The following is a 26,539-nucleotide window of genomic DNA, read 5'->3' on the forward strand; positions in this document are numbered from 1 at the left end:
ATTTAATATTATTAAAATCCATTCTTATTTTAATTTATCACTTTAATTCCACCTTTTTTGAACATCTATATATTTTTTTATTTCTTCTTAAATTATTAAATTACATTTTTGAGATTATTTATTTATTTTAATAATAAAATAAATAAAATAATATAATATAATAAATTAATAATTATATATTCATTTTAATAATAAAATAAATTACAAAATATTACATTATCAATCATTTTACAAATCCACAATAACATCATACATAATTTATTAAACAATTACATAACTCAGTTACAATCAATTATAAATCATCAATGACCAATAATAACTATCAATTATCAATTATATTATATTTAATAATCCTAAGTAGTATTGGAGTTTTAGACTTCAATATTTGTTACTCAATTATTTATTAGATATTTGTTGGATGTAATTTTAGTGGTTGTAGCGTCATAAACAACATTTATATATGAAATCACGACATTCCAGTGTAATTTCTACGTTGCTAAATGCTGAAGCGGGAAGGGAAGTCAAGGCAGATATTGTTTTGCAGTGATTCATGGGCTCAAATGGCGTCCACGTTATAGTTTCATGCTACACCCACGTAACCACACTTCTGATCACAGTTTAGTAATTCCTAATTAATTAATTGTAGCCGCCCGTTGACTCTTGACAATGCTGTTACTTTTTGGTCCGTAGTATACAGCTTGAGCTATCCGCAACTAAATTCCATCGATCCACCTATAAAATCGTCGTCTCCTTGTTCAAAGATTACCGCTTTCTCAAATTTCTCTTCTGGGTTTTATTTGGGATGAAGGTAAATTAGTGATCTTTTGGGTTTCTTTACTCATATGACAATGATTACTTAATTCTTTTTGAAAAAAAAGGTATCAAGAAACAAGATTGGGAAGAGGAGGAAACCTATGAAGTCATCTGCTAATACCTCAGAAATTGCCCGTGGAGATACTGTTGCTTCGAATATGGATGCCAACAATGGTGATTCATTTTATTTATTTTATTTTGTTTTATTTTTTTTGCTTTGCTTGCGATATGGATATTGATGTGAATGGCGAAAAAGAATCCAATTAATTTAAGATTAAGACTGGTTGTTTGACTTTGATGAATTAGTTAGTTAATTGCTTGCTGATATTTTCACCATCCTGGTTATTGATGATGGTTTGTCTTTTTCTTGGTTTTCTCTTCCCTCCTTTCAATAGTAATAGGTCAACCATTAACGTTTAGAATTAAATGAAATTTCCGACATGGGTCATGTTTTGTCTGCCATGATTCACCCTTTGATGGTAGAGTTTTGCATTTGGTTTCAGGGTTCACATTTACGGAAGTAAATTCTGTTGAAGCTAGTTCTATGAAAGTTATCTCTTGCCACTTTTCTGCTGATGGAAAATGGCTTGCTACTGCTGGCCATGACAAAAAGGTAACTCCTAACTTATGGGAGGAGTCAGTTTCACTTCTCCAAAAATTTACTTTCTGGAACATTTACTTCCTTGAAAATCTGATCTTACTTGTCCAGAAGGCTTGAATTGTTTGTCTGGTTTATTCTGTTAGTATGAACATTCCGAAATTCAATTTTCCTCCGAATCATACTTACCAGAAACAGAATGTAATTTTGCTGGCCTGGTGGTCTGTGATACAGGCTGTATTGTGGTATGCGGATGGGTTAAAGCCAAAATCCACCTTTGAAGGGCATACATCTTTGATTACAGACGTCTGTTTCAGTCCTAGCATGCCATATCTTGCAACGTCTTCATTTGACAAAACTATCAGGGTCTGGGATGCTGGCAATGTTAGTTAACATAATCTCTGTTTTCTCCATCCTATTTCTTTGCCTCAATTATTGCAGCCCATTTGTCTTTTTCCCTTTCGAAATGATATGTTTTCTGGATAGCTCTATCCATAAATTCTTGTGCAACTGCATGTGCACTAACAAGGTACTTGTGCATATCATTTGTGTACGCATATATGTTAGTAATTTCAAGAAAATTTGACTTTATAATTGAAATTTGATCCTGTTAGACTTGTGGATGTTATTTACTATAAAGGTTGCATTGGCATGTTTTTATACATGTAATATTGCTGTTACGGTTTTCTATTTAGGATTTTTATGGGTTGTGGATGAAGTTGAATTAAGCTTATATTTTGCTTTTTGTCTTTCATTACAGTGGCTTTGGGTGTAGAGGGTTTTAAAAATTAAAATGGCTGCGGAATTTCTCCTTGTTTCGCTTTAGAACAGGTGGGATGATCGCAATGGTAAAACTTGATCATATGGACAGCAGCAAGTGACCATTTGCCATTCACAATGTGTTGATAGTTAGAATCTAATCTTAGATAACTTAAAGTGGTTTCTTGGCCTTTGTACATAAGAGACTATACTCTTTATTCGCTGTGAAAATTAATGTGGAAATAACAGGTTAATTGCTTTTGCTGCCAAGTTGAGAATTAATATGTAATTCTCTTTGAAGTTCAGAAAATTTGGGTCAGCTTTAGTTGTGGGTATATTAGAGTGATTTAAATGCACAGTATGTCCATAGCTTGCAAGGGAGCATATTAGAGACTATCGAGCATAAGGTTAAGACCAAGAATCATGTTCTGTCCTTAAACAGGCATAACTTATTAGTCTGAAGTGATATCTTGCCTCTTTTACTCATTATATTTTTGTTGTTAATAAAATTTGTAAAATATTATTTTTTTTCCTTGTTTGATAAGATCTGAATTTTGTTGCTATGTGTCTGGTAGATCTTTGGCAAGCTTGATCATATTTTTTCCCTGTGAAATGGTCATAAGATACTTCTCAGTCGAAAATACGACTTTTTGTATCCTTTGGGTATTGCTTCATCAAATGTACATTGTTGTTGCTTTATAATGGTTATGCAGCCTCGAGACTCGTTACATATTTTTAGGGGACATTCTACTTGTGCTCTGTCAGTAGACTTCCACCCAAACAGAAATGAACTTATCTGCTCTTGTGATGGGAATGGTGAGATACGGTACTGGAGTATTACTGACAGCAACTGTGCAGGAGTGTTCAAGGTAGAATCTTGTGGATTGTTCGATTTAAAGTATGATGACTAAATGGAGGCAATTTTTTTCTTTATTTATTTTTTGGACTTTGCTTCCAATATCAGGGTGTGCTATTGGGGGTCCATGTCTGAGTTGGCCAATGCTGATAGGTTTTTTTTTTTTTTTGTGGATTAGGGTGGCACATCCCATATAAAATTTCAACCCCGTCTAGGGAGGTATCTTGCTGCAGCTGAGGATAATGCTGTGTCTATACTAGATGTTGAGACTCAAGCTCGTCAGGATTTATTACAGGTTAGTTCAAAGTTCTCTCATCTATATTAATCCTGGGAGATGACTCCAGCTTTTGGTACGTCGCACCTTATCAGGTTCATGTGGAGCAGTGATATCAAACACTATCCTTCTTGTGCCCTTAATAGTGATGATTCAGTATAATTTGATATAATATATAAGGCATTTTCTAGATAATTCAAGATGTCCGACTCGGACCTATATAACGTGATCGATCAATAAAAATACTCCAATACCCCACCTTTGTCATATATTCCATACATCACATTGGGTAGATATTATATTTATGGAATACGATTCACTTTCAAGATGCCTTGGTGGTGAAATGGTAGACACGCGAGACTCAAAATCTCGTGCTAAAGAACGTGGAGGTTCGAGTCCTCTTCAAGGCATGATATTGGGAATGCTCATTGAATGAGCAATTCAATGAGATATCATAAATCATCATTGAATGAGCAATTCAATGAGATATCATAAATCATCATGGTTTAAGAATGTTGTTGGAATTACATAGTATGTCATTTTGCAAAGAAATTCTCCATTTTATGTGGTAGATTTCTCATGGTAGGTAATTGTGGTGACATATTACTGTATTTTTTTCCCCTGCTAATATATGTTGTGACACAAATATGAAATTGTGCAAATTAAAGGAGATAAAAAGCAGAAGTGTCAATTTTCATTAGTAGTCTTCTTATAGACACTAATACCTGATGAATATCGGAGTGTGTCCAGTTTACTGAAGCTCAAAAGCAAACATCAGCGGCCTTTACTTACTGCAGCATGACTGACATTCCAGTGAATATGAATTGTTAATTGTAGGGACATGTTAAACCAATTCAGTTTCTGTGCTGGGATCCTTCAGGCGAGTATATAGCATCTGTCAGTGAGGATGCTATCAGACTCTGGAAACTTGGATCAGGGGGTGAGGGAGAATGCATTCAAGAGTTGATTTCTAATGGCTGCAAATTCCACTCTTGTGTTTTTCATCCTGCAAACTCTTCATTGCTAATCATTGGCTGTGACCAGGCAAGTAGGAATCCTTCATTTGTTGATCGCACTTGCAATAACTGTTATAGTATAAGATTTTGGGTTCACATGAACTTTTGAACCTTGAAAATGTTTGCTATAATTTTTGTTGATTATGTGGGTGGTATGGTTTCTGTTTCTGATACACTACCATGGGCATTTATTCAGTCTTTGGAGCTTTGGAACACGACCGAGAACAAGTCTATGACCGTTCCAGCTCATGAAGGATTAATTGCTTCATTAGCTGTATCAACTGTGACTCGGTTGGTTGCTTCTGCTAGTCATGATAAGTTTGTCAAGCTGTGGATTTGACTCTGCTAGTTCATTGTCATTTAAGCGGTTCTAGCTTGTTTATTTTGGCTGCATAATTTCCCACTTTGCGTTTTTTCAAGTTTAGCTCCTCCAACCCCTGAAGCTAACCTTGTTTGTCACATGTCACTGATTTTAAGCAAATGAAAGTTCAAGCCTCTTGAGTTTTGGAATTGGACCTGATAATAAACGAGGTCTGAAACCCAGCCAAAATCAAGACGAGTGGATACCTGCAAGACGAGTGGATACCTGCAATCAAAGAAGAGTTTAGAGAGCTCTCAGCCTAATGCTGGGAGTTTCAACCCAAGTTAGAAACCTTGTAATGAAATAGGATACGCTTGAGAAAATATATTGTAGTGGATTATAATATGTTGTATGAAGTTATTTTCATATCTGCTAAGATGTGTTGTTGTGGTTGAAGAGTCTAAATTATAATTACACTATGTTATTAGGACCTTTTTTGTGATTTTCCCACTAATAAAACAAATATTATTTATCCCAATGTTGTACTCTTTCGTCTCATTTCAATAACTTTTTAAGCTTTTTGTACAAAGATTAAGAATTGGATAGCATTATTCTTGTAAAAAATACTGTAATTAACTAAAGTATTTTTATAGCATTATTGGAATATAAAAAGATAGTGAGAAGAGATAAATATGTTGAGAATAATAATAATAAATAAATAATTAATTAATATTTTTTTAATTTTTTAAAATAGTAAATGAAGTAGAAATTTTTTTCTAAATCTCGAGAGAGAGAGTAATTAATTTTTTTTAATTCCTGATTTATCAAACATAGTTGTTGGACATAATCAGGTGATTAATTAAACAAAACAAAATCTAAATTTAGTTTGTAAGGAAAGTAGAAATAACAGGACCGCCTGTCATCCATTTTCAGCCGGAAAGACAAGAAGAGAACAAGGATCGTCACTGAGAGAAGAAACTCTAAAATTAAATCCTGGAGGGGTTAAGCGTTTCTCTTTCTTAATTTCTCTCAATTCTATTCTTTTTCCCTCTAAATCGAAATCCAAGTTAAGCTTTTTTTTTTTTTTTTTTTTTTTTTAATAATTTCCAGGTCTGCTCAGTTTCTCTTTCGTATTATACTAACGAATTTCTTCTACGTCACTGAAATCATCCACCGGCTATGGCACCATTCCCCCCACCACGTCCACCAAACAATCCACATCAACAACCGCCACTTCCGTCACTTTTATCTCGCGCACCACGACAGCAACCCAAACTGTAATGGCCACTCGACGTCCATGGGCCGAGCTTTTCAACCGTTCTTCCTTCTTCCGCCCGTATGGCTGCGGGAAAGCCATCTTCCGGATCAAGTACAATCTCAACTACTTTGGGGTAAATTATGCCATGGCGTTCCTGTTTATTCTGTTTCTAAGCCTTCTGTGGCACCCCGTCTCCATGATTGTCTTCATAATAATATTCGTCACTCGGTTTTTCCTTTACTTCTCCCTTCAGGGTCCTGTTGTCTTGTTTAGCATAACTTTTGATGATAGAGTTGCGTTGCTTGTGAATTTTTTTAATCATCTTTTAGCATAAATTATTATTTTTTTTAATCATAGCACAAACTAAATGGTTTGTTGATTGTGAATTCAGTGAATTATGACCTCGAATTTAACACAACAAATGACTGTTCGATGGTTAAAATTTACCATAAGGTGGCCAATGTTAGAAGTCGTGACATTAATCAGGTTGAACAAGTTGGTCAACTCTTTCTGTCATGGAGTGGTGTCCAGATATCTTCTACTGTACATTCTTTCCTCCATTAATTTAAAGATTATTTTCACAACCATTTATGGGATTTTAGACATAATATTGAGTGTGGATTCTGCAAAGTGAATTGCAAGAGTCTCAGGATGTTCTCTCCATAATTGGACAATGCACCGAATTAGTATCAAATTCGATATAAATATATCAGTTAATAGTTAACCGTTTAATAGTAAAGAAAGATCTAATTAATCTAAAATTCTAAGTAAATAATTTAAATTAATTGAGCATAAATTTAATTAGAAATTTTAGATATAATATTTTAATATTAATATATAATATATTGTTATAGGTTAGATATTGAATGAATATTTAATTTTAAGATTTCAATTCCATTTAAAAAATCTGAAAATTTTTAAAATATAAATTTTAATTCTATCCAATGGGATTGGTTATTTTTTTTAAAATTGATTTTTTTTTTATTTTAAATAAGATAATCAATTTTTAGATTTAGTTTTCTCTTAACTTAATTTAGAACTTGTAACTTTACTATTTTTTTTTTAAAAAAAAAACCTGTTAATTTACCAAACGTCCAATTTTTTTTTTATTATTTATTTAATTTACCTGATTTTATGTGCTATGAAAATTAGTTTAATTTACACTGATTAGATATAAGTTAAAGAAATAGAACAAATGCTGAATGCAGAAAAAAAAAAAAAAACTACTGTCTTTACCTGAAGCTATTAGAATGACACGTGTTAGGCATAAATAATTCCACGTGGCATCAGAAATATATGGTTCGAAGCAAACAAGCAGTGGCAACCATAAAAGCATACATCATGGTTTCTGCCACTTTCATTTTCCTTCGTTTTAGATTTTACAGATTTTATTTTTCTTCTGTCGATGAACAAAAATGGCTGATCTGCTACCCTGTAATTTGAATATCTCTAAAGGTATCAGCACAGAATCTCCGTATACACGTAGAGGTGGCAGACTTAATCATGGAAGAAAAATTAGTGGGCAGAAAGGATCTGTGCTTAGTAACAAGGGATGCGTGGTGCAGTGCTGTAGTGCTTCTTCAACCTCAGCTTCATCAGCTGCTAAGCAATTTTTGGTCAACGACAGAACAAGCTTTCAAGATAGAGAAGAGCAATTGGAGAATTTGGTGAGTGAGCATGGATGGAGAGCGAGGAGGTTGGCTAATGATGGATATGAAATGAAAGAAGTAGCTCAAATTCAAGCTGAAGCTTTCCATACTCCTGTGGCTATCTTTGATGATTTGTTCTTCCAATTCTTTAAGGTTTTTTCTTAACTTCTTTTTTTGACATCGTTAATTTTCTTACTTTAATGATTTGTTATTTCAATCCAGTAAGGTAAAATTAGTATTGATTTTTTTTTTTTTAAATTTTATCTCACAGGCTGAAGTGCTTTCTGGGCTTCTTTACAAACTTAGGAACTCACCTCCGGACAGGTAAAAATCTATTTGAGACACACTAATTCACATATCCACTTGAGCCTTCCGAAGTGAAAGGAATTTAAAAGCTTTCTTAATCTTTTGATAGGTCAGATTGGTGCTTTGGCTGATTCAACAGAGAACATGACGATTATCTTAACATTAAACAGATATGCATGTTTGGTAGCTGAACCTGCAGCTGATTCCTCCAAGTCTCAAAGGGAAAAACTAGTTGGCATTGTGGATGTCACAGCATCGAGAGATGAATCTGTTATGCAACATCTCAGGGGAGCAGAAGAGTACCTTTATGTTTCTGGGATAGCTGTTTCCAAAACTTTCAGGTTTTAAGAAACTTTCTGTTTCTACCCTATTTCTATCTGGGTTCTATAAGTATCTTTATGGTTTAACATTCCAGTTAATATTGACATAATAGGAGGCAGAAAATAGGGAGTGTACTGCTAAAAGCCTGCGATGTGCTTTCCACTTTGTGGGGTTTCAAGTATCTCGTCCTCCGAGCATTTGAAGATGATGTGGGTGCTCGTAGATTGTATACAAAAGCAGGATACAAAGTCGTCTCAATTGATCCTCAATGGATGACTTGGATAGGAAGAAAACGACGTGTTCTTATGATCAAACAGTCTAATTTGCTTGATTAACATTCTAGTTTTTCAATCACATTTGTAATCTGGGCATGCAAATAAAGAGTGTGCTTATTTGTAGAGCATGTAAAATTATTTACCGCAATAGCTTTTCTTTGAAGTTCAAATACGAGTATGTTAAGCTTATAATTCAATGTTAATAATGCAGAAAGATTACTTCAAAAGATTACTTCAGAAGTCTTGAAGAAAGTAAAGACCAACCACAAAATAAGAAAGTTTCATGAGCTTAATGCTCGCCAAGCATCAAAGACATATGAAATGGGAAAAAAAAAACAGCAGAAAACAGAGAGATATAAGACTGATAAGTGATAAACATCAATTAAATATACTGTCTACAATCAAGAAGCTTATATACCAGAAAACCACTAGGAGGAGTCATTTCTCCTGACATTTGAAAAATGATGAAAAATGAATGGATAGTTTCCTCAGAGGAGAACAAAGTAAGACAGACAAGCTAAAGGAGCATCACATTAATCCTCCTCTAGGTTGATGGAGTCTCCAAACTTTCCATACAAAATCTTCTTTAACTCTGACATCTGTGCCAGGACCGAATCCTTCTCTTCCTCAAGTTTTTCCAAGTTTTTACTGCTCGCCTCTTTCATCTGTTCTATCCTGGTTTCAACTTCTTCCTTTGGAACATGAGCAAAGACTTCTCCTATTTGAAAACGAACCACCTCCTCATCAGTAAGAATCAATTCATTACTTGCATCCTCCAGATTCTCATTTGTTTCCTGAAGAAAAAGAGACTAAATTAGTGTAACAAAAACAAATTAACCAAATATAAATCAGTAAACTTGAGATTAATTTGCCCAAACAATTGAAAACATGGGGAAAAGAAAAGATTAATAAATTGCCCAAAATGATCTAAGAAATTAGCCAACCAAATTTAGTTCTATAAAACAACTCAGCTCACTCAAGCTTGCCTCTAGATAACCTAGTCTTGCTTCCATTCTCATTTATATGTTTTGCCATTTAATTTGCCATTAACTATCATTTTAATTTGCCCTGCTAATGTAGTTCAATGAGGAAAGTTTCTTCAAGTTTATTTGTGAGTAAAAAACTCATCCTCAATACTCGCTAACAATTCAAAATGAGCTCAACAAGCTCATAAGAACTGGTTATTCACAGACCCGAGAATTGCCTAAACCCTTCTGCTACTCAAACAAATCCAACACCATCTCTTTATTAGGGACTCACTACTCATAATCAAAATTAATCATTGCTGTCTAGACTTTTTGAAGTCAATTTCCAGCTTCTGCACGCTCCAATTAACCAAATGCATTTTATCCATATACCATTGAAATTGGGCAGTAATAGAATACCCATCAATTATGTGGCTAAGCAGGAAAGAGGGAACTACCTTGGCGATCTTGACTTCATCATCCAGCTCGTGAAATCGGTTGTTTAATCTACCGAACTTGTTGATATTCTGCTGATCCTCCCAAGTCACCTCGGCTTCAGATCCCCCACCCTGAACATTCAATACTATTTCTTTTGAGCCAAGAAGGAATTTTTTGTAAGAAAATAAAAACTAATTAACATAGAAAATAAAAGAATGGGGTTTTGCTAGGTTTTGATCACCTGTTGCATGTTGGTCCCAGAAAAGTTTCTTGACGCAGATAAAGGTTCAGACTTCACTCCAATCTTGAATCTCCGGACAAACACACCCCCTACTGCGGCTTGTTCCGTCAGGTTTACTCATATAGCCCTAATCTTTCTTTCGGCTTTCTCTACAAGCTCTCAATCTAACGGCAAAATTGCATATTAGTTTATTTATTTATTTTTTTCTTTCACCCATAGGCGGATTGGAAGAGTCCGAGGGGAGACTAAACCTGATACTTGGCCCTGAAACTTAGGAGGTACTTACTTTCGGCAGCTTGCATTTAATCTTTTGGAAGGGTGGCATAAAAATTTCTATTGGAAAATTATTATTTAGTATGTATTTTAATAAAATTAATTATTTAAATTTTATTTATTTTATGAAAAATAATTTATATATAAAAAATATATATAAATATAATATTAAATTATTAATATGTATTTATATTAAATATATATAAATATTTTTATACAATTAAAGTCTTTTGAAAGATAATTTTTTTTTTATAAATGACTTAATTTTTTTTATGAGAAAAATATTTTTTATTGTTAATTTTTTTAAATGTCTCAAACTCTAAGAAAGTACAAAAAAAATATTTCCACAAAATAAGAAAAGCCTCGGCCTATATACTAAAAAAACACTATTTAATCTTTTTATTTTTAATTTATAAATTATTTAATATCTTTCGTTATTTTACAGTAATTGTTTTATTAATCAATTTAGTCAAAATAGGAAAAATAATTTGACAATTAAAATTGCAAGAACTAAATATATAATTATGAATACTATATAGTTATATTATTCAAAAATTACGGGAATGGAAAAAAAAATTGATTTAAAATAATAGTAAAATTAAACAATTTACAAACTATAAATAAAAATATTAAATAATATATTTTTTCAAATAAAAACAATGTAATTAATTTTGTTAAAAATTATATAATTAATTTTTTTAAAATAAAATTGAATAATAATTTTCCAAATTTTTTAGGGTAACAAAAGTTTGAGAAACAGGAGGCTAATTCGAACTCTTTGAACCAACCCATTTGAGGTAGCACAAAATTTATTAACAATAAATCAATCAATGTGTGAGGTATTCAGTTAGAATTTTAATTAAGTAAATAAAAGAAATTAATAACATCAACTTGATTTTACCCAAGTTGAGAGGCAATTTTAAGTTCGAAAGTTAGGCTAATAAAAAAATAAATCAATATGGAGACTACAAATCAAGAATTTAAAAAAAAAAAAAAAGAAGTGATTCTATATATGAAGTAGGAACCTCTCCAATAACATCGATACATAATCGCATGCATGTTACTAAGCATACAGCTTCACAAGATCCAACAATATATATTTGGCTAATCCAAGACGTAAATGATCAAAGACAACGAACAAAGATGTTTTGCTATTTTAAGAAGCTTGAACTTTGCGACAATATGATAGTACCATTACAAAGTCCTTAGCTGAGGAACCCACCGATGCTGGTACCTTCTTCGACGTTGATGCTGTCTGAAACCACAAGTCCACCAAGTTGTGTAATTGTAAGGTTGGAAGTACTGCTTGTCCCCGGCAGATTATCTCCACCTACGCAAGACAAAAGCAACTAGTTTTTGACATTTTTTTCCTTTCACTTTCACTTTTCTTAATTTCGCAAAACAATATTACAGAACAGGAAAACATTTTTCTAAGACATCATATACATACCATAAATGTGAAGGCAAGAGAGAACTCACCTCAGCCTCGCTAGCCAGATCAAGTTTTTTTACAAGATACTTCTGAATGAACGAGACAGGCATTTTACCATCCCTGTGATGGGAAAACTAGCAAGTCAACAGAATATAATTGAGATCAATTTTCAAGTCAATTCGTAGCTTCTTAGTTAGTACTGATGAGTAGTAAGCTTATTGAATTATGACCATGTAAAGGACTGAACTCTAGTGTGCATAAACTTCACTGATATACCATTGCATGCTAAAGGTTTTTATCTTACATTTAGCATACTAAAATAATTAACCAACATGATCATCCACATTCTAATTTGTAGGCAAACAAATTCATCAGTTGTATAATTATCTTATCATTTGTGAAAACTTTATGTTCTGCAATGCAGTAACAACTCAAAAATTATTGCAGTTTGATACCTTTTTGAAATGAACACCCAATCTTAAACTGAAAATATTACATAAGCTTTCTACCATATTTTTGGCTAGGGGTGAGCATTGGTTGGTTTGGTCTGAAAAAACTGAAAAACCAAACTGAATAAGAGGAAAAACTGAACTGAACCAAATTGAATCAGCTCAGTTTGATTTGGTTCAGTTCATCGATTATGTGCTGGGAATGCAGAATGCTTTCCATGTTGATCAACACTCCATCTCCCAGTCCAAGAATAGAAAATTTCCAATCAGAGAATATCCATACCATCAATTAAAGGTCATAAGTGAACTGAAATATACAAATGAACAATAATTGCACGCTAAAAAAAGATTTAATAATTACCTCATTGAACAAAAAATCCCAAGAAGGCAAGAAGCAGTAACTTCAGTAAAACTAAACAAAATTTCCTAGAAGCAATAATTGAAATATAAAACAATTTCATGAACCTTGCAAGATCCCTTGTGCTTCAGCAGCTTCAATTTCAGGAAAATCTAAACAAATTTTTTTTTTTTGGCAACAAAAAAAAAAACCCATAAAAAGATGGGGCAACCACGTCAGATTCCTCACTGGGGGTGAGGGTGACCTCTTTGAGCTTCGGTGTCCTCATCATTGGCAGCTGGTGCATTCTCTTCCTCTTCTTAGTCTTTGTGATGGTGTTTGAGTGGAGAGATGGTGACATGCAATTTCAGCACTTTTGGATGGGTTCAGAGAAGCCTAATTAATGGAAGCCTAAGAATGCGCAAGTAGAAGGAAGGATAAGGAGAATTATAATAAAAAAATTAATGTTTGAAAAGGGATAAATTAATGAAAAGGTAAAGAAAATTAATGTGTATTTTCTATATTTGGGAAGAGGTGAAAGGGTAAATTTTAGGAGTAGAAGAAATAAATAATTTATAGCTCTTACCTCTCCCTCTTGTAAGAAAAATTGGGATGGGGCAAGGGAGGTAAGGTTTACTTTTACTTACTCTTACCCTCCATTAACTCAACCCTTTATACTTTTATTTATCCCTCCTTCACCCTCATCCAAATAGAGTGTTCACTAAGGGAGGGAGGGAGGGAGGGAGAGGCGATGGTGGCAAGTTAGTTAGAGGTTGCAACTTGCAATCAACAAACAATGGTGACGACTGGCATAGTGAGGTGCTGCTCTGTGTGATGGTGTTGAGGCAGAGGTGTCTTATAGATGACTTGAGAGTGATACAGGTAAGACGAGAGATCAGAGGGGACTTGAAAAGAGCAACCAAGAGGGGAAAGGGGTGGGAAAGTGAAATAGAGAAAGAATCAAAGAGATCAATAGAGGAATAGAGGTATCAATGGAAGAGAAAAAGAGGGGGAAGACTGAAATAGAGAGAAAAATCGAAAGGGGCAGCGAATAGAGGGGCGGTACAAGAAGAAGAAAGAGAAGCTGTTATACATAGCGCTAAAACCTAACCTACAAAATGCATAACATTGAGAAATTCAGTTTTCTTTTAAAAACCAAACGGAGCCGATTAAACTACATTTTCCAAAATTAAAACTGAATCAAACCAAATTACCTAATAAACCAAACCAAATTTTTATCTGGTTCAATTCAGTCAGTTATTTCGGTTTAAACCAATTTCTGTTCACTCATATTTATGGCTTCCCTGTAACATCCCTATATGCATAGCCCTGTGCAAATCACTGTTCCGGTGACCGGTATCGGTCTGGACAATTAAGAGGATTAGAATCATAATTAAGTCACTTAGAAAAGCTCTGAACAAAAATTAATAGTGATTACCCGAACGTTAAATACAGATAAGAAAAATAGAACATAAAAAGTTAAATGAGTCGAGGGTCACAGCGATGGGTGACCGCACCGGGAAGTGACTGCGAAGTCAACTGTAACCTAAATTCGTAAGGGGCATTGTGACACCGCAGTCCTAGAAAAAATTGCGAAGCTAGGAAAAATATGAAAATCACGGAAAAAGGTAGAGAATTAGATCAAATAATTAAGTCAGGACTCCGGAAGAAATACTGAATTATTGGCAAACTCGATCAGACCAGTGAGGGGCAAATACTAGAGGTGACTCATGGCCTAACTGTCCAATAAAAAGTGAGACATTAAAATTGTGAAATATATAATTAAATTGAAGAAGTGAGGAAAAAGAAAGGAAAAAGAAAAGAAAATGAAAATAATAAAATGACATCATCCTGCATGACATAATAAAACTATAATTTTAAATTTGAAAAATTTAGATAACTACTTATAAAGTGACCAATTAAAATGAAAAAGAAAAATTTTTGTCATCTTCCATTTCACCTTGCCGTCCCTTCTTCTTCCTCTCTCCTCTCTCTCATTTTTCTTTTCCTTTCTTCCATTAAAGCTCTCTTTGAGCTTTTGAAACCCTAAAATTAACCCAAAATTATTTTAATTTCTCCATCAAAAACTCTTAAGTAGACCTAGAAAAGAAGATTGAAGAAGGAATTGGGAAAGAAAGTGGAGAGATCTGAAGATTTGGAATTCAAAGTAAAGGTTAGTGATTTTCCTTCAAATTCTTTTTATTTTTATAAGTTAGATGCATGAATTAAGTTGAAATTGATGAACTTATGGAAAGAAAAATGAAAAATCATATACATCTATAACTCCATGAATTTCAGCCAGCCATGGAGGGTGTGGAATTGATATGTTTTCCTCCAATTATTTAGGTGTGCAAGTTTAATTAAGTAGGTAGAAGTAATTGATAAGCTTTAATTTGAATGTGTTGCACAAATTGTAAAATTAGGGTTCTTGACCCTTAGGGCTTTGGGGGGAAAATTTGAAAATTTAGTAAATTAATGTACTTTGACCTAAGTGAGGTTTAAAATGGTCAATTAGGACCAATTGAGATGTGTTGGAGTGATTAGAATTGCAATGAAATTCGGATTGGTGAGGGGTCATTACTGGACAGCCTGACCTAGGTCCCTTTCAGGGACCAAAACTGTAATTTTACCATCCCAATTGGTGTGAGGCCAATTGGGGATGAAAATAGACACATAATGACACATTTTTCATGTAGAAACCATGCCCAGAAAGTGACTCTAAGTTAGTGAACAATTAGGTCAAACCCGGAATTGGCACACTGCCACTGTACAAAAATGATCAAATGAACATTTGGCCATAACTTGGTCTAGGAATGTCCAAATGACCTGATTTTTATGGCATTGGAAAGATATGACATAGTACTACAACTTTTATGAGGAATACCAACCCAAATTCTTCCCATAACCAAATCGAATTGCCATCCAAAATTGGGTCACCAAAACTACCAGAATCAGAAATTGCCCAGAATTTCTGGGTTTGGACCAATCCGGCCAGCCTTAGAAAAATAGGCATAACTTGGGCTACAAAACTCCAAATGGAGTGATTCAAAAAGGGAATTAAAGTTAAGACAATAAGGAACAACTTTGATGACAAACACTTAGCCAAATTTCCACAGTAACTAGATCAATGGAATAATACAAAATAGTGAACCAAAACTGAAATTTTAGATTTGCACCTAGGAAAATTAGAAATTGAATTGGCAATCAATGCCAAGAAAATTGACACCCAAAATGTGGTATATAGGTGCAATTAGAATTAATAAACCTATTTAGTAGGAAAAAGTCAACATTTTGACTTGAATAGTGACCCAAAATGCAAAATTTAAAGGATACCATTTTAAACAAATTTAAAGCTACAATTAAATAGGCATGAAATAAATTAATGGATTAATTATGAGATATGATATTGAAACACTGTAAACTGTGTGTTTTAGTTGAAAAAGAGACTAGCAAGGGATCTTCGAGGAAAAACTGAAAATTGGAGTAAACTAGTCGACAAAGAGGTTTGTGCATAACTAGTTTTACATTGTTAAAGTTTTGCATATTTTATTTGATTAAAGGATTTTAGTTTCTTTATGTATTATGTTTACCAACTATTGAATTTATTTCAATGATTATTGAAATGTGTTATGGTATAAATGAATTTAGTTGTGGGAAAATGATTAAATTATGATTTTATTTTTGATATGGATTGAATAAATCCAGTTTCAGAAATTTGCTATTGAAATGAGATTTGCATGGAAAAAAAAAATACAAATTGATGTTTTGAATTGCGATGGGCATAAAAATTATTGGATATTGGAATTAACGTTGAATTGAATTCTATTGTAATTTATGCTAAAAAAAAAAGACAGAGATTCATGATATTATTTTATATCTCACTATAGATGCTTGACTAGTTGATTACCCGTCTCTCTCATTTGTTGAGGAGACAATGGAGTTAGCTTTTTTTTTTTATTACCATGGTACGTGCACAGACTTAGATTCTCCTCTTATTAGATGTTAGATCTAAGTTTTTCATTGGCCCTTTCGGAAGTTGCATTATTGTGGTGTGTACTTTGCACGATGATTCGACCTCCCCGACCATAGGGAGTTAGAGTCCTGATTCGATCTCCCCGACCATAGGGAGTTAGAATCCCGATATCGCCCCGAAGATGGCCCTTACGGATTAGTCTTACATAGTTAGTGAGATAAAGAATGGGTTTTAAATAGTAAGAATTATGATTTCAAATGGGATTTATGCATAATTGATTTTATTGAAATTAAGATTTATTTCCATAAATTACTGGAATTACTTTAAATGTTCAGTTATGATTTGATAAATTTAAATTCTTGAGCAGAGTCATTTTAAAAAATGATTTATTTTATTGGCAACGAATATTTTGACTTTTTGAATTTTGATTGAATTTCAAGATTTCAAAATTTTTTGCTAAAATTTTGGCAAGGTATTGTATATTATATTTTAAATTATAGTTGCGCACCACTGAGTTCACCACTCAGCGATAGCTTTGTATGCTGTCGCAGGTGAAAGTAAAGATAAAGCAGCTAAGTGAGATTTCCGGTAGTTGCGCCTTGAAGACTCATTGGGATTAGCTTCGGGTATATTAGAGGCATACCCTTGTACATTAGATTTTGATGTATGCATGTAATTATATATATATAAATTGTTTGAGCAGTTGTACAAAAACTCTTGTAATATTATTTTGGTATGTAATGAAATCAAATTATTGTAATCTTAATTTGAGAATTTCTTTACTTGTATATTTTTGTAATATTAATTTTATTATCCTAATGAGTATGATATTCAAATTTCCTCTTGAGTTTTGAAACCCATGTAAGGCTTGAAAATTGAATTGAGTTGATTGTGTTGAATTGGGATATGAAAATGATTTGTATTGGAGTTGTGGTTGAGAAAACATATTGGAAGTGTTTTTCCTTTTAGGTTTGAAAAACTGTTTTCTCAAAATACAGCTGATACTCTGCCGAAATTTGGAAAAATTTTTGTAACACCAGATTCTAATCAAGAATTTGATTTATGACTTAGTGTCAATTAAAGGTTTTTAACACTTGATAAAAATTACCTACCAACTTAAAAATGAACGAAAATTGTTTTAAAATCCGCCTTACAGAGGAGAAGGGTGTGACATTCCCAATATTTTAGTATTTTCCTTTTACTCCAAAATCTGAATCATTCTGGGGCAAAGATAACACCTGAAGCCCTCAATATGTATTTAGAGGATAGGTTATTTAGAACAATTGCCTAGTTTACTAAATTATTCGTTATTCAAAAAAGAAGTTTAGTAGCCTCCATGCAGCAGCTGATATTTGAGAAACCCCAAATCATAAATAATAAGAGAAAAACAGATGAACAAGAATTAAACCTGTCACTCAAATCATTAAGAATGCACAAGTTCAAGAATAATATCATTGGCAAGTCCATCCTTTTCCTATTTAGCAGCATTAGATTTAAACACTCAGAACATAAGTGCTGCAAAAGTTACAAAGGATATAACTTCATTTTATTTAAATAATCAACCTAATTTTCTGGTTATGAACTACTAAAGACATCTTAAATCTTACCCAGCATTTTCATTTTCTTATGCTGTACAACAGCCAACAACAAAACATCCAAATGCTTGGGTAACTGTACACGTGTATAAACTCATGCATGTGGTTAAGAAACTACATTAAATCTGATGCAAAAGATAAGATATACCCCTAATTACCTCACCACAATTCTTAATGGATTAGATGTTCAGCTGACACAAACCATGCCAATTGCTATATAACCCTTTTAGTTATATATATATATATATATATATCTCCATTCTCCAACTTCTCATAAAGTTAGTTTTCCACAGAGAAAGAGAGAGAGAGATCTAATTTTGCATTGGTATATTGATGGACCACTCTATAATCAACAAGTATCTGATATGCATATTAAATATAATGAGCAATGGATCCACAAGGGCTTGGTAGCAAATTACAAGTACATAAAAAGAACTTGGGCATTAGTACATCAAGGATAGTAATTCTTCCTAGCCATAGTTTTTTGCTTCCAGCTAAATTTGTTTGGCCTTATGTTCAGAGTTCAAATGTATTTAAATCAAGCTTAGAATATAATAGGAAAACAAGATGGCACCTTTTTATAGACAACACCATGAAATCAACAAAATAAAACAAAAAGAAACAAATTTAGACAGGTTATGAGAACAGAGCAACTCACTTAATCCTCAGATAACATGCAGATATCTGTGGCAAGGAAGCATTTCCTTTCCTGAAGCCATTAACCATAAAATCAAAGACTAGCACCGGATCCAGAACAATCATCAAACAAGCATCCTAATAATATATTATAATAAATATAAGAATTACAGCCAGCCTGAGAAGCAACTTACTGGTCTTTGGAGGCAACTAATGAGAACCAAATTGGACAATTTCTTCTGTTGCTCTTAGCACCTGCTGCATTGAGCATGACTTGTGCTGAGGCACTGAGCTCTTCAGCCATAGCTGCCCTTTTCCGTGCTGTCAATCTTCTACGCTTGACTGATGCATGAAGTGAATTTATCCCATTCTTAACATCTTGGACTTTCATATCCTGTCCATGCTCCTTATTTCTGCTTTTAGGCATATATACTTCACTGTCATGACCATTGGGAGATTCTGCTCCAGACTTCGTTACAGGTGACTGGAATTCGCCACCGGGTGCACTAAGTGGTTCTGATTTGGCAAGAGACAAACCTTGCAAATTTGACTTAGAGGACTTGCTTCTGTTAGCAGCTTCAACAAGACAATTTAAGGGAGTCCATAAATCAGCTTTCCCTTCTATTATTTCTACATCATCTTCTGGTTCTTCTTTATGCCTTAGTGTATTAAGAAGGTCACCAACAGAAGAATCCTGCATCAAATTCATAACGAGAAAAAACTGTTAAAAAAAAAGTGTTTAGCTGCAGGAGGTAGGTCAAAGAGAATCATGTTTTGAATTTCAAGTCATTAAAGCACAAAGAATGAAATTCCTGTCTCCTTTACCTGCCTTTTATTTTGCACAATTTTATTAGGAGACCCAGGAGAGCTTGAGCTCATTGGGTGATCTTCCGAAGAGTCTTCTTTTCTATTGGATTCATCAACAGTAAAACTGCATCGGAAAGCAGCAGCCTTTCTTGCACCAGCTTTAGATCTCCTTCCTGTCAAACCAATTTGCATTGGCACTTTGGGAGTGCTAACCACCAACGATGATAATGATCTCTCCTTTCTTTTTGCTGGCAATGCAATTGAAGGCATAACTTCAGAGGCATTATTTTTTCTTCTTTTAAAAGGAAATATTTTGGCCCTTATGTCTTGCATATTATGGTCTGGCCTGCATAAAAATCAAGAGACAGACAAAAAAGTGAGCAAATACTAATACAAAATTTGAAACTTGAGAACATATGTTCTGCTACAGATGAAAAAGTTCAAAATACTTGCCATATCTGTGTGATTTGTTGTTATGTGAGGCAAACAAATATACAAGTAATAAACAAAATAACATGCAACGAGAGAATGAACACTGCACAGTTAGCCTAAATTACTAGAAACAATATGCCAAACCAACTCAAAGTCAGATGAGAGGCCACTTTAGAATTTAATAATTTAGATTTGACAAAGCAATAGCATAGTGGTTTAAAGACTACCATTAATAATATCTAACGCAGTCTTGGTGTCTATGCAGAGCTAGTAAGATATCAGACCATGCATGCATATCAGGTAACTTTACCTGGCATTAACAGCAGCACTCGTCCATGGAAAAGATGGTAGAAAGAAACTAGCGTGATAAATAGAAAGGCATCATAATTTACAGCTAAGAAAAATAGCACTACTACTTAATTGTGCTCAGCAGTTAGCATTAAAATAGATCCTCTAGTTTCAACAGATCAAATTACATTCTGCACAGCATTGTTCATCTTTAATTTTCCTCTATCATTGGACCCAAATAAAGGAAACAAAAACTAATCAAGCAAATAATAACTTAAGAAGGTCAAAGTAACATCTCGATTAGAGCACAAGGGTAGAAAAGGAAAAGGAGGAAAATCCTAGGATTCAAGATTTTTTAAAAAAAAGAAAAAAAAAAAAAAAGAAAACTTGAGCAAAAAAATCAAATAATAACACCTGCTTGTGCCATTGTTGAAGCTCATTATTCTCAAATGTTCAGTTATTGCATCTGACAAATCCATAAGTAACTTCACTCATGGTCTTGCAACAAATTCCAAAACATTTAGTGCAGTCCTAAATAGATCACTGGAGCAACTACTTCATTTAGCATTATATAAAAGGCTTGTGCTTTAGGAAGAAGTTTAAATGAGTGCTACTCTCTAACCATAAAAGAATGTGCCTTTAAGCATGCGGATGCGAAACTTGTTTATGAGTTGGACAAAGACTAACCTCAGTTTCTCCACAGGCAGATAGCCCAGATCAATATTGCATACAGGACAGCAGTCTACTTCTTCATCTGAGAGCTTTTCATATATGCATTTCCTGCAGACTGGTTTGGATTTCAAAATCAATGAATCAGAAACAGGACGGTAAAATTTTGTTTCACACAAAATGTCAACAATCATTTATCAACTTGCGGATGCATCGAACAGTATCATTTAACACCATATTATAATGTTTGTTTCATTGAACAGAGCACATTTGGAGATTCTTCCTCGATGTATTATAACAACTTCTAAGTACGCATGTCTTCTTTTACGATATGGACTATCGCTCCATATAAGAAAGAACACCATATGGTACACGGCATACACACAGGTCGTACAAGAATAATCAATAAAAGGCAGGGACGTAAGATGCATAAAGCCGAAATCATAAACTCAATCTACACATGCAAACGCCAAAAGTAATACGTAAATAAACAAGAATTGGGGCAGTGAAACAAGAAATAAGAACAATAATGCTCAAGTAATGGAAGTCAATCCATAAATCGTAAAATAAGAGCAACCCATCTGAATTGAAGAACATGGATTTACGAAATTGCAACATCCACGTAGAAAAGCAAGGAAATTGAGAAATTGCAAAGCAAGAATAACAAATCCCAGATCACGAAACTACAAAGCACGGACAACCCAGATCGTACGATGCAATTTACGAACAAGCCAGTATCCCCAGATCAAAATCATCTGAGAAAAGACGAAATTAAGGAGAAAAAAGAGAAACATACACGTGTGGAGACACAAAGATATAGTGGTAGCATCCCTTAGCAGCTTCTTACAAAGAGGACAAGTCATGCATGCCTGTATTATGTCCCTCTTTACTTTCACCACCTGTCCCGCCATCTCTCCCTGGTTGTAAACTACATTACACGCCGCAAAGAAAATCAAGAAACAAAGAGCAAGGAATTGGTAGAGAAAGAAAGATCTAAAGGAGTGAAGAAATTGGAGATTGGCGAGTGGATTTGATAAGGGAGAAGAAGTAGGCGCGGGGTTTTGTGGGATTTTTGGACAACGAAAAGAGGATGCGTGGGTTTTCTCCTGCTGCTATTGCCGTTGTTTGTAGTTGTTGCGGTTAAGAGTGTTTCGAGGTTCGAGGCAATAACATGAAAAACTTGGAAGCATGTAAATGCTATACACGCCGAATTCGTGTCCGATCTTTGGTTTTGCTGATTATTACCATTTGTGGGACTTGGAGCACTGTGTCCTAGGATAATGTGCGCCGCTGGGTGTCTTTCTTCTTAACCTGCGCTTGCTTTCTCATGTCAATGTCCTTTGGTCACTACGTGTCAACTGTGCAGGCTCAAATTATGCAACGATTTTCAGCACAACTTTTAAATTTTACTATGGGCTCTGGCCCATTCATATCCTCTTCCCACTAGACCCGGATCAGCCCCAACCCAGGAATTTATCAGCATTGGCCCAGTAAGCAGGCCAAGGCATTGGCCAGAGCTGAGGAGCTATCCGCTAAGATGTAACGACACATGGAGCATTCAGATTGGTTTTCAGAAGATTAGGATATAAAATTTGTGGCTATTATCCAACCCTCGATTTGTCTTGTTTTATATGGTACTACCAATGCCCAGTTACATTAATCTCCAAATCTTCCAAGTCTGTGACCAAATTCTAAAATTCTTGCACTACCCATCTGGAAAATGGCCACCATTACAACCACCAAGTTGCCAACATTCTTGGCCCCTGCAAGCTTCAAGAAAACAACCAGGATTCACTCCACTCCTATTCTTGGTAAGACATCATATTAAGTTTCTTTAGATTACCGTATCAATCGGTTCAGTAATTGTATGTGTGTGTGTTCTTGATAGGGTTGCCGGTAATGGCAAGGACAGGGTGCAAGGTCAAGTGCAGCCTAGAGGAGAAGAAAGAGGCAAGATCCAAGGGCATAAGCACAAGCATGGTTTTATCGATGATGGCAGCAGCATCAGCAATGGCAACAAGCACAGCAGGGCCAGCAACGGCATTGGTGGATGAGAGAATGAGCACAGAAGGGACTGGACTTCCCTTTGGTTTAAGCAACAACCTTCTAGTGTGGATACTTCTTGGTGTGTTTGGTTTGATTTGGGCTTTCTACAGTGTCTACACTTCAACTCTTGAAGAAGATGATGATTCTGCTTTGTCCCTCTAAGAAAGCAAGGGCTTCTCTTCCACTGTAACAAATGTATAAAATGGCTTGGAAATTGAAGGGGGGAACATGGGTGTCTCTCTGTATCAATGCTTTAACGTTTTCCTTAATAGCACAATAATAATTATTGTTATTATTATTTCCTTTAATTAAATGCTTGTGATTTTAAAAAAAAAAAAAATTGACAGAGGTTAAATACTTTGCACTTCGCTATTGGAATTTCCATAAGCATATAGAGTAGCAGCATAAGATAAGATGTGGTGGAGATCGTTTTGCTGGATATCAACCTTCTCATATTAACAGACTCTGAACAAGCCAACATCTCATTGTTGCTTCCTTTTCATAACAAAGATCCGATCTAAAATCGCAATCTTGTGATAAAAAAAATAAAATAAAATAAAATAACAAGAGAAAATGAAAATTTTGGATAATTAAAAATTAAATAAATATGTCAAGATCTGATTTTGTAGGTCGCATTAGATTTTTATCAACATAAAATCTTCAAAATCTAAGGTAAACCTCATCATACTACCACTGATTAGGGAGACTCAATTCTACGAAGAAAAACAAACAAAGTTCGATTATAAATTGAGCATCTTAATGGAAAGTAAAATGCACCCAACCTAAAAAATATCAAGCCACATGTAATAAGGCTAAGTTCACACTCAATACAACACACTCACAATATATACTTAGATATATCAGATGTTCAGTATAATATAATAAAGAGAGCTCTACCCAACCTCATAATCCACAAATATCAGTATAGAGAAGCTCAGCTCAATTTTATTCATCATTCATGCATAATAATATGAGAAGTACAACTCAACTCTCATAAAATCATTCAAAATATATTCTAAATTGATATAAATTCTAAATAAACTTTAATATTAATTAGAACTCTTAATTAAAATTCAATGTTTTAGTAATTAGATCAGTTGTACATAATATTAATTTATTACATCACCATGGTCGAGATCATCACTGACTACTTTAATAGTGCTATTATAAATAGATAACTGAAAAGGTTGCTTTTTTACAACAATTGTTAATATATTTAAATATTTTTAATTTTTTATATCCAGTGACTCTTAAATTGAATTTCGGCGTAAAAAAGAAAAAGCATTTTTTTAATATTTTTATAATTAAAACGTATTAAATTAATTTTTTATTTTTAATTTTTTATATCCAGTGACTCTTAAATTGAATTTCGGCGTAAAAAAGAAAAAGCATTTTTTTAATATTTTTATAATTAAAACGTATTAAATTAATTTTTTAAAAAATTAATTAGATTTAATAGTAGTACCAAATATACCATAATTATTAAAGTCGTTGCACAAACATTTAACAGTTTCCATATATTTGTTGTTTTCTAAACGTCATTCATTTTGTTGGTGTAATTTAATTTATCCTATTTCAAATTAAGATCCTTTTAAGGTGTTTGTCTTTAGCATATTTTCCTGGTGTTTGATTGACAAGCAATTGCAATAAAATTTCTTAGCTAACAGGAAAGAGACATGATTTTCATTCAACTCAATTTTATTTCTTCCAAAGATGATTCAAAAATAGGATCAACAATGGCTGTTGAGCTATTATTAAACCACTTTATTCATTACATGCTGAAAACTTATACAAGAAGAAAGCTTCCCTTCATCTTCATCGTAGCAGAAGATGATGATCATGATGGTCCTCTTCAGTCATCAGTGCAGTTCACAAACTGGTAATTCACCATAAGGTAGCCATGAGCATTGCCTTTTCCGTCAGTATCCAGTTGCTTGAAAGTGGCAGCGTCCATGTCTAGGCCTCCATTGCTGCACTTATCAACAATTCTCACTGTTGCTTCAGCACCAGTCCGAGCATTTGTCACCTGTGTACGTGCACGCAAATCAAATTTACATTAGTAATTTTATCCATCTTAATTATGGATTTGAATTTAAGAGCAATTAATTAATTAAACGTCTTACCCTTAAGCACTTCCCGCAAGCATCTTTGCCTTGGGGACCAACAGGTCCACAGAAGGCAGTCCAGGCATGTTTACTGCGCCATTCCAATGGTTTATCACCATCCCAGGTTGAGCAGAAGGCACTTGCAGCGTTCAAGTTCCATCCATTCTGCTCAGAATTGTAGGAACGAGAAGTAGCTCTCACATTAGAAGCACTGATACTCTCACTGCCATCGAGGCTGCTCCTACCTTTGCAGTTGCTTTGACAATTATTAGAAGGGGAACAATACTCAGGAGTCGTCCCACAGAAGCCCCATTGGCTACAGCAAAGATTGTTAAAACACTTCTTGTTGCCGGCCTGCTTGCCACACTGTGCTTGGGCAGCGGCTGTGGCGACTAGACACAGAAGAAACATCACACCTAGGGACAACCTCGCCATTTTTCTTTTATATGTATTTCGATTTGAATGTGTAAAGCTACCTTCAGTTGCTTGGAATTTATAGAGGATCATCACTGCTATAATATCTTAAGACATATGTCATGATAATGTCACCCTTACATGTGTTGGTGATAGAAGGCAGTTTCGCGATGAGCTGTAGGACAGGTGCCAGCCGGGAATCACAAGGGGAGAAGGCACTTTAACGGTCAAATAGGGCAGCTGCACATATGCACTTTTGCCTATCCCTAAAGCTGCTGTTATAACACTACCATTTCCTGCGAACAAATGAAAATTATGAAATTATCGCATAAACCAAGCATTTGCATCCAAGGGCATTAGCAATGCTCGTCGATGCATGTTGTCACGACACGATCCCATGGGCTGAACCAGCATTAACCTGGGCCAACCTAAAACTCCCGAGGCCTATAGCAATTCTAACTATTTCTTAATCTAATTCTAAGGTCCACATTGAGCCCAATTTCAATAATCAACCGAATAGAGTATGTTTTGTCATAACATGGACCATCCAACAGAGAGTTTTTTACTTACTCGACCTGTAAGCAAAATATATATAACAATTTGGGGAGCTTAGCTCACCCTCCATATACTCATAACAATACTAATTCAAATGGGAGCTCAGCTCCCTCATTCAACCCAATGATCATCTATGCATACTCATATATCATGTTTACAATTCCAGTTAATACATACATAACAGATTTAAATGAATACATCACTAATAATAATAATACATGTGGAGTTCTAAGACAGAATATAAGAAAAAAATATAATTAAATATCGACAGTAGACCTGCGAAGAAGAGAGCAGGTTAAACTCAATAAAAGACTTCCTGTATCCTGGAAAAATAGGTGAACAGGAGTGAGCGTTCGACTCAGAGAGTAAAATACCGATTTTAAGTACAATTTCTATAGCTATCTAAAACTAATGCATCCTAAAGAGTGGAATGCAACACCTTCATAGTTTCATATAAT

At 34.2% G+C, this 26,539-nt stretch overlaps 6 protein-coding genes across 10 annotated transcripts; 3 read left to right on the forward strand and 3 right to left on the reverse strand.

Annotated features, from left to right (window-relative positions):
• The first annotated feature begins 453 nt into the window (after positions 1-453).
• Positions 454-5,155, forward strand: LOC110647338 (transcriptional corepressor LEUNIG). Its single transcript, XM_021801113.2, has 9 exons — positions 454-595; positions 691-808; positions 879-987; positions 1,317-1,426; positions 1,646-1,795; positions 2,884-3,039; positions 3,205-3,321; positions 4,138-4,344; positions 4,513-5,155. The coding sequence occupies exons 2-9, from the start codon at positions 803-805 to the stop codon at positions 4,654-4,656; spliced, it is 999 nt and encodes a 332-aa protein (XP_021656805.2). The 5' UTR covers positions 454-595; positions 691-802; the 3' UTR covers positions 4,657-5,155.
• A 2,067-nt stretch (positions 5,156-7,222) lies between these two features.
• On the forward strand, positions 7,223-8,596 carry LOC110647334 (GCN5-related N-acetyltransferase 10, chloroplastic). Its single transcript, XM_021801107.2, has 4 exons — positions 7,223-7,677; positions 7,796-7,848; positions 8,001-8,171; positions 8,264-8,596. Exons 1-4 carry the CDS (start codon positions 7,291-7,293, stop codon positions 8,484-8,486), a joined length of 834 nt encoding a protein of 277 aa, XP_021656799.2. The 5' UTR covers positions 7,223-7,290; the 3' UTR covers positions 8,487-8,596.
• Positions 8,597-8,782: 186 nt separating this feature from the next.
• On the reverse strand, positions 8,783-10,386 carry LOC110647337 (probable prefoldin subunit 4). The gene is made up of 3 exons (XM_021801112.2): positions 10,071-10,386; positions 9,850-9,960; positions 8,783-9,220 (listed from the first exon to the last, which is right to left on the reverse strand). Exons 1-3 carry the CDS (start codon positions 10,077-10,079, stop codon positions 8,960-8,962), a joined length of 381 nt encoding a protein of 126 aa, XP_021656804.2. The 5' UTR covers positions 10,080-10,386; the 3' UTR covers positions 8,783-8,959.
• A 944-nt stretch (positions 10,387-11,330) lies between these two features.
• LOC110647333 (E3 ubiquitin protein ligase DRIP2) lies at positions 11,331-22,257 on the reverse strand. Of its 5 annotated transcripts, none has more exons than XM_021801104.2 (7): positions 21,758-22,250; positions 20,980-21,079; positions 19,591-19,918; positions 18,960-19,459; positions 18,788-18,838; positions 11,823-11,895; positions 11,331-11,673 (listed from the first exon to the last, which is right to left on the reverse strand). In XM_021801104.2, exons 1-7 carry the CDS (start codon positions 21,870-21,872, stop codon positions 11,500-11,502), a joined length of 1,341 nt encoding a protein of 446 aa, XP_021656796.2. In that variant the 5' UTR covers positions 21,873-22,250; the 3' UTR covers positions 11,331-11,499. The 5 variants fall into 5 exon arrangements, with proteins under 5 accessions (XP_021656796.2, XP_058002696.1, XP_021656797.2 ...); XM_058146713.1 differs by lacking the exon at positions 21,758-22,250 and adding an exon at positions 21,674-21,743; XM_021801106.2 differs by having other exon boundaries at positions 11,523-11,673; positions 11,794-11,895; positions 21,758-22,254.
• Positions 22,258-22,603: 346 nt separating this feature from the next.
• LOC110647336 (photosystem II reaction center W protein, chloroplastic) lies at positions 22,604-23,305 on the forward strand. The gene is made up of 2 exons (XM_021801111.2): positions 22,604-22,772; positions 22,850-23,305. The coding sequence occupies exons 1-2, from the start codon at positions 22,682-22,684 to the stop codon at positions 23,167-23,169; spliced, it is 411 nt and encodes a 136-aa protein (XP_021656803.2). The 5' UTR covers positions 22,604-22,681; the 3' UTR covers positions 23,170-23,305.
• A 1,382-nt stretch (positions 23,306-24,687) lies between these two features.
• On the reverse strand, positions 24,688-25,587 carry LOC110647335 (pathogenesis-related protein PR-4-like). The gene is made up of 2 exons (XM_058146715.1): positions 25,131-25,587; positions 24,688-25,033 (listed from the first exon to the last, which is right to left on the reverse strand). The coding sequence occupies exons 1-2, from the start codon at positions 25,545-25,547 to the stop codon at positions 24,860-24,862; spliced, it is 591 nt and encodes a 196-aa protein (XP_058002698.1). The 5' UTR covers positions 25,548-25,587; the 3' UTR covers positions 24,688-24,859.
• Positions 25,588-26,539: the final 952 nt, after the last annotated feature.

The sequence above is a fragment of the Hevea brasiliensis genome, chromosome 5, assembly GCF_030052815.1.
Source record: "Hevea brasiliensis isolate MT/VB/25A 57/8 chromosome 5, ASM3005281v1, whole genome shotgun sequence".
NCBI classification, from domain to species: Eukaryota; Viridiplantae; Streptophyta; class Magnoliopsida; order Malpighiales; family Euphorbiaceae; genus Hevea; species Hevea brasiliensis.

What these genes read in the sequence shown, in the direction of transcription:
- LOC110647338 (XM_021801113.2), top strand. An exon ending in CTGCTGGCCATGACAAAAAG is followed by an intron (nt 1,427 to 1,645) that starts GTAACTCCTAAC and finishes TCTGTGATACAG; the next exon opens with GCTGTATTGTGGTATGCGGA. An exon ending in GGGTCTGGGATGCTGGCAAT is followed by an intron (nt 1,796 to 2,883) that starts GTTAGTTAACAT and finishes ATGGTTATGCAG; the next exon opens with CCTCGAGACTCGTTACATAT.
- LOC110647334 (XM_021801107.2), top strand. Translation starts at nt 7,291, where the DNA reads ATGGCTGATCTGCTACCCTGTAATTTGAATATCTCTAAAGGTATCAGC. An exon ending in AGGAACTCACCTCCGGACAG is followed by an intron (nt 7,849 to 8,000) that starts GTAAAAATCTAT and finishes AACATTAAACAG; the next exon opens with ATATGCATGTTTGGTAGCTG. An exon ending in GCTGTTTCCAAAACTTTCAG is followed by an intron (nt 8,172 to 8,263) that starts GTTTTAAGAAAC and finishes TTGACATAATAG; the next exon opens with GAGGCAGAAAATAGGGAGTG.
- LOC110647337 (XM_021801112.2), bottom strand. An exon ending in ATGAAGTCAAGATCGCCAAG is followed by an intron (nt 9,221 to 9,849) that starts GTAGTTCCCTCT and finishes CTTTTTCTTCAG; the next exon opens with GAAACAAATGAGAATCTGGA.
- LOC110647333 (XM_021801104.2), bottom strand. Translation starts at nt 21,872, where the DNA reads ATGGCGGGACAGGTGGTGAAAGTAAAGAGGGACATAATACAGGCATGC. An exon ending in ATCTTTGTGTCTCCACACGT is followed by an intron (nt 21,080 to 21,757) that starts GTATGTTTCTCT and finishes AATCCAAACCAG; the next exon opens with TCTGCAGGAAATGCATATAT. An exon ending in CTGCCTGTGGAGAAACTGAG is followed by an intron (nt 19,919 to 20,979) that starts GTTAGTCTTTGT and finishes ATTTTTATGCAG; the next exon opens with GCCAGACCATAATATGCAAG.
- LOC110647336 (XM_021801111.2), top strand. Translation starts at nt 22,682, where the DNA reads ATGGCCACCATTACAACCACCAAGTTGCCAACATTCTTGGCCCCTGCA. An exon ending in TCACTCCACTCCTATTCTTG is followed by an intron (nt 22,773 to 22,849) that starts GTAAGACATCAT and finishes TGTTCTTGATAG; the next exon opens with GGTTGCCGGTAATGGCAAGG.
- LOC110647335 (XM_058146715.1), bottom strand. Translation starts at nt 25,547, where the DNA reads ATGGCGAGGTTGTCCCTAGGTGTGATGTTTCTTCTGTGTCTAGTCGCC. An exon ending in CTTGCGGGAAGTGCTTAAGG is followed by an intron (nt 25,034 to 25,130) that starts GTAAGACGTTTA and finishes GCACGTACACAG; the next exon opens with GTGACAAATGCTCGGACTGG.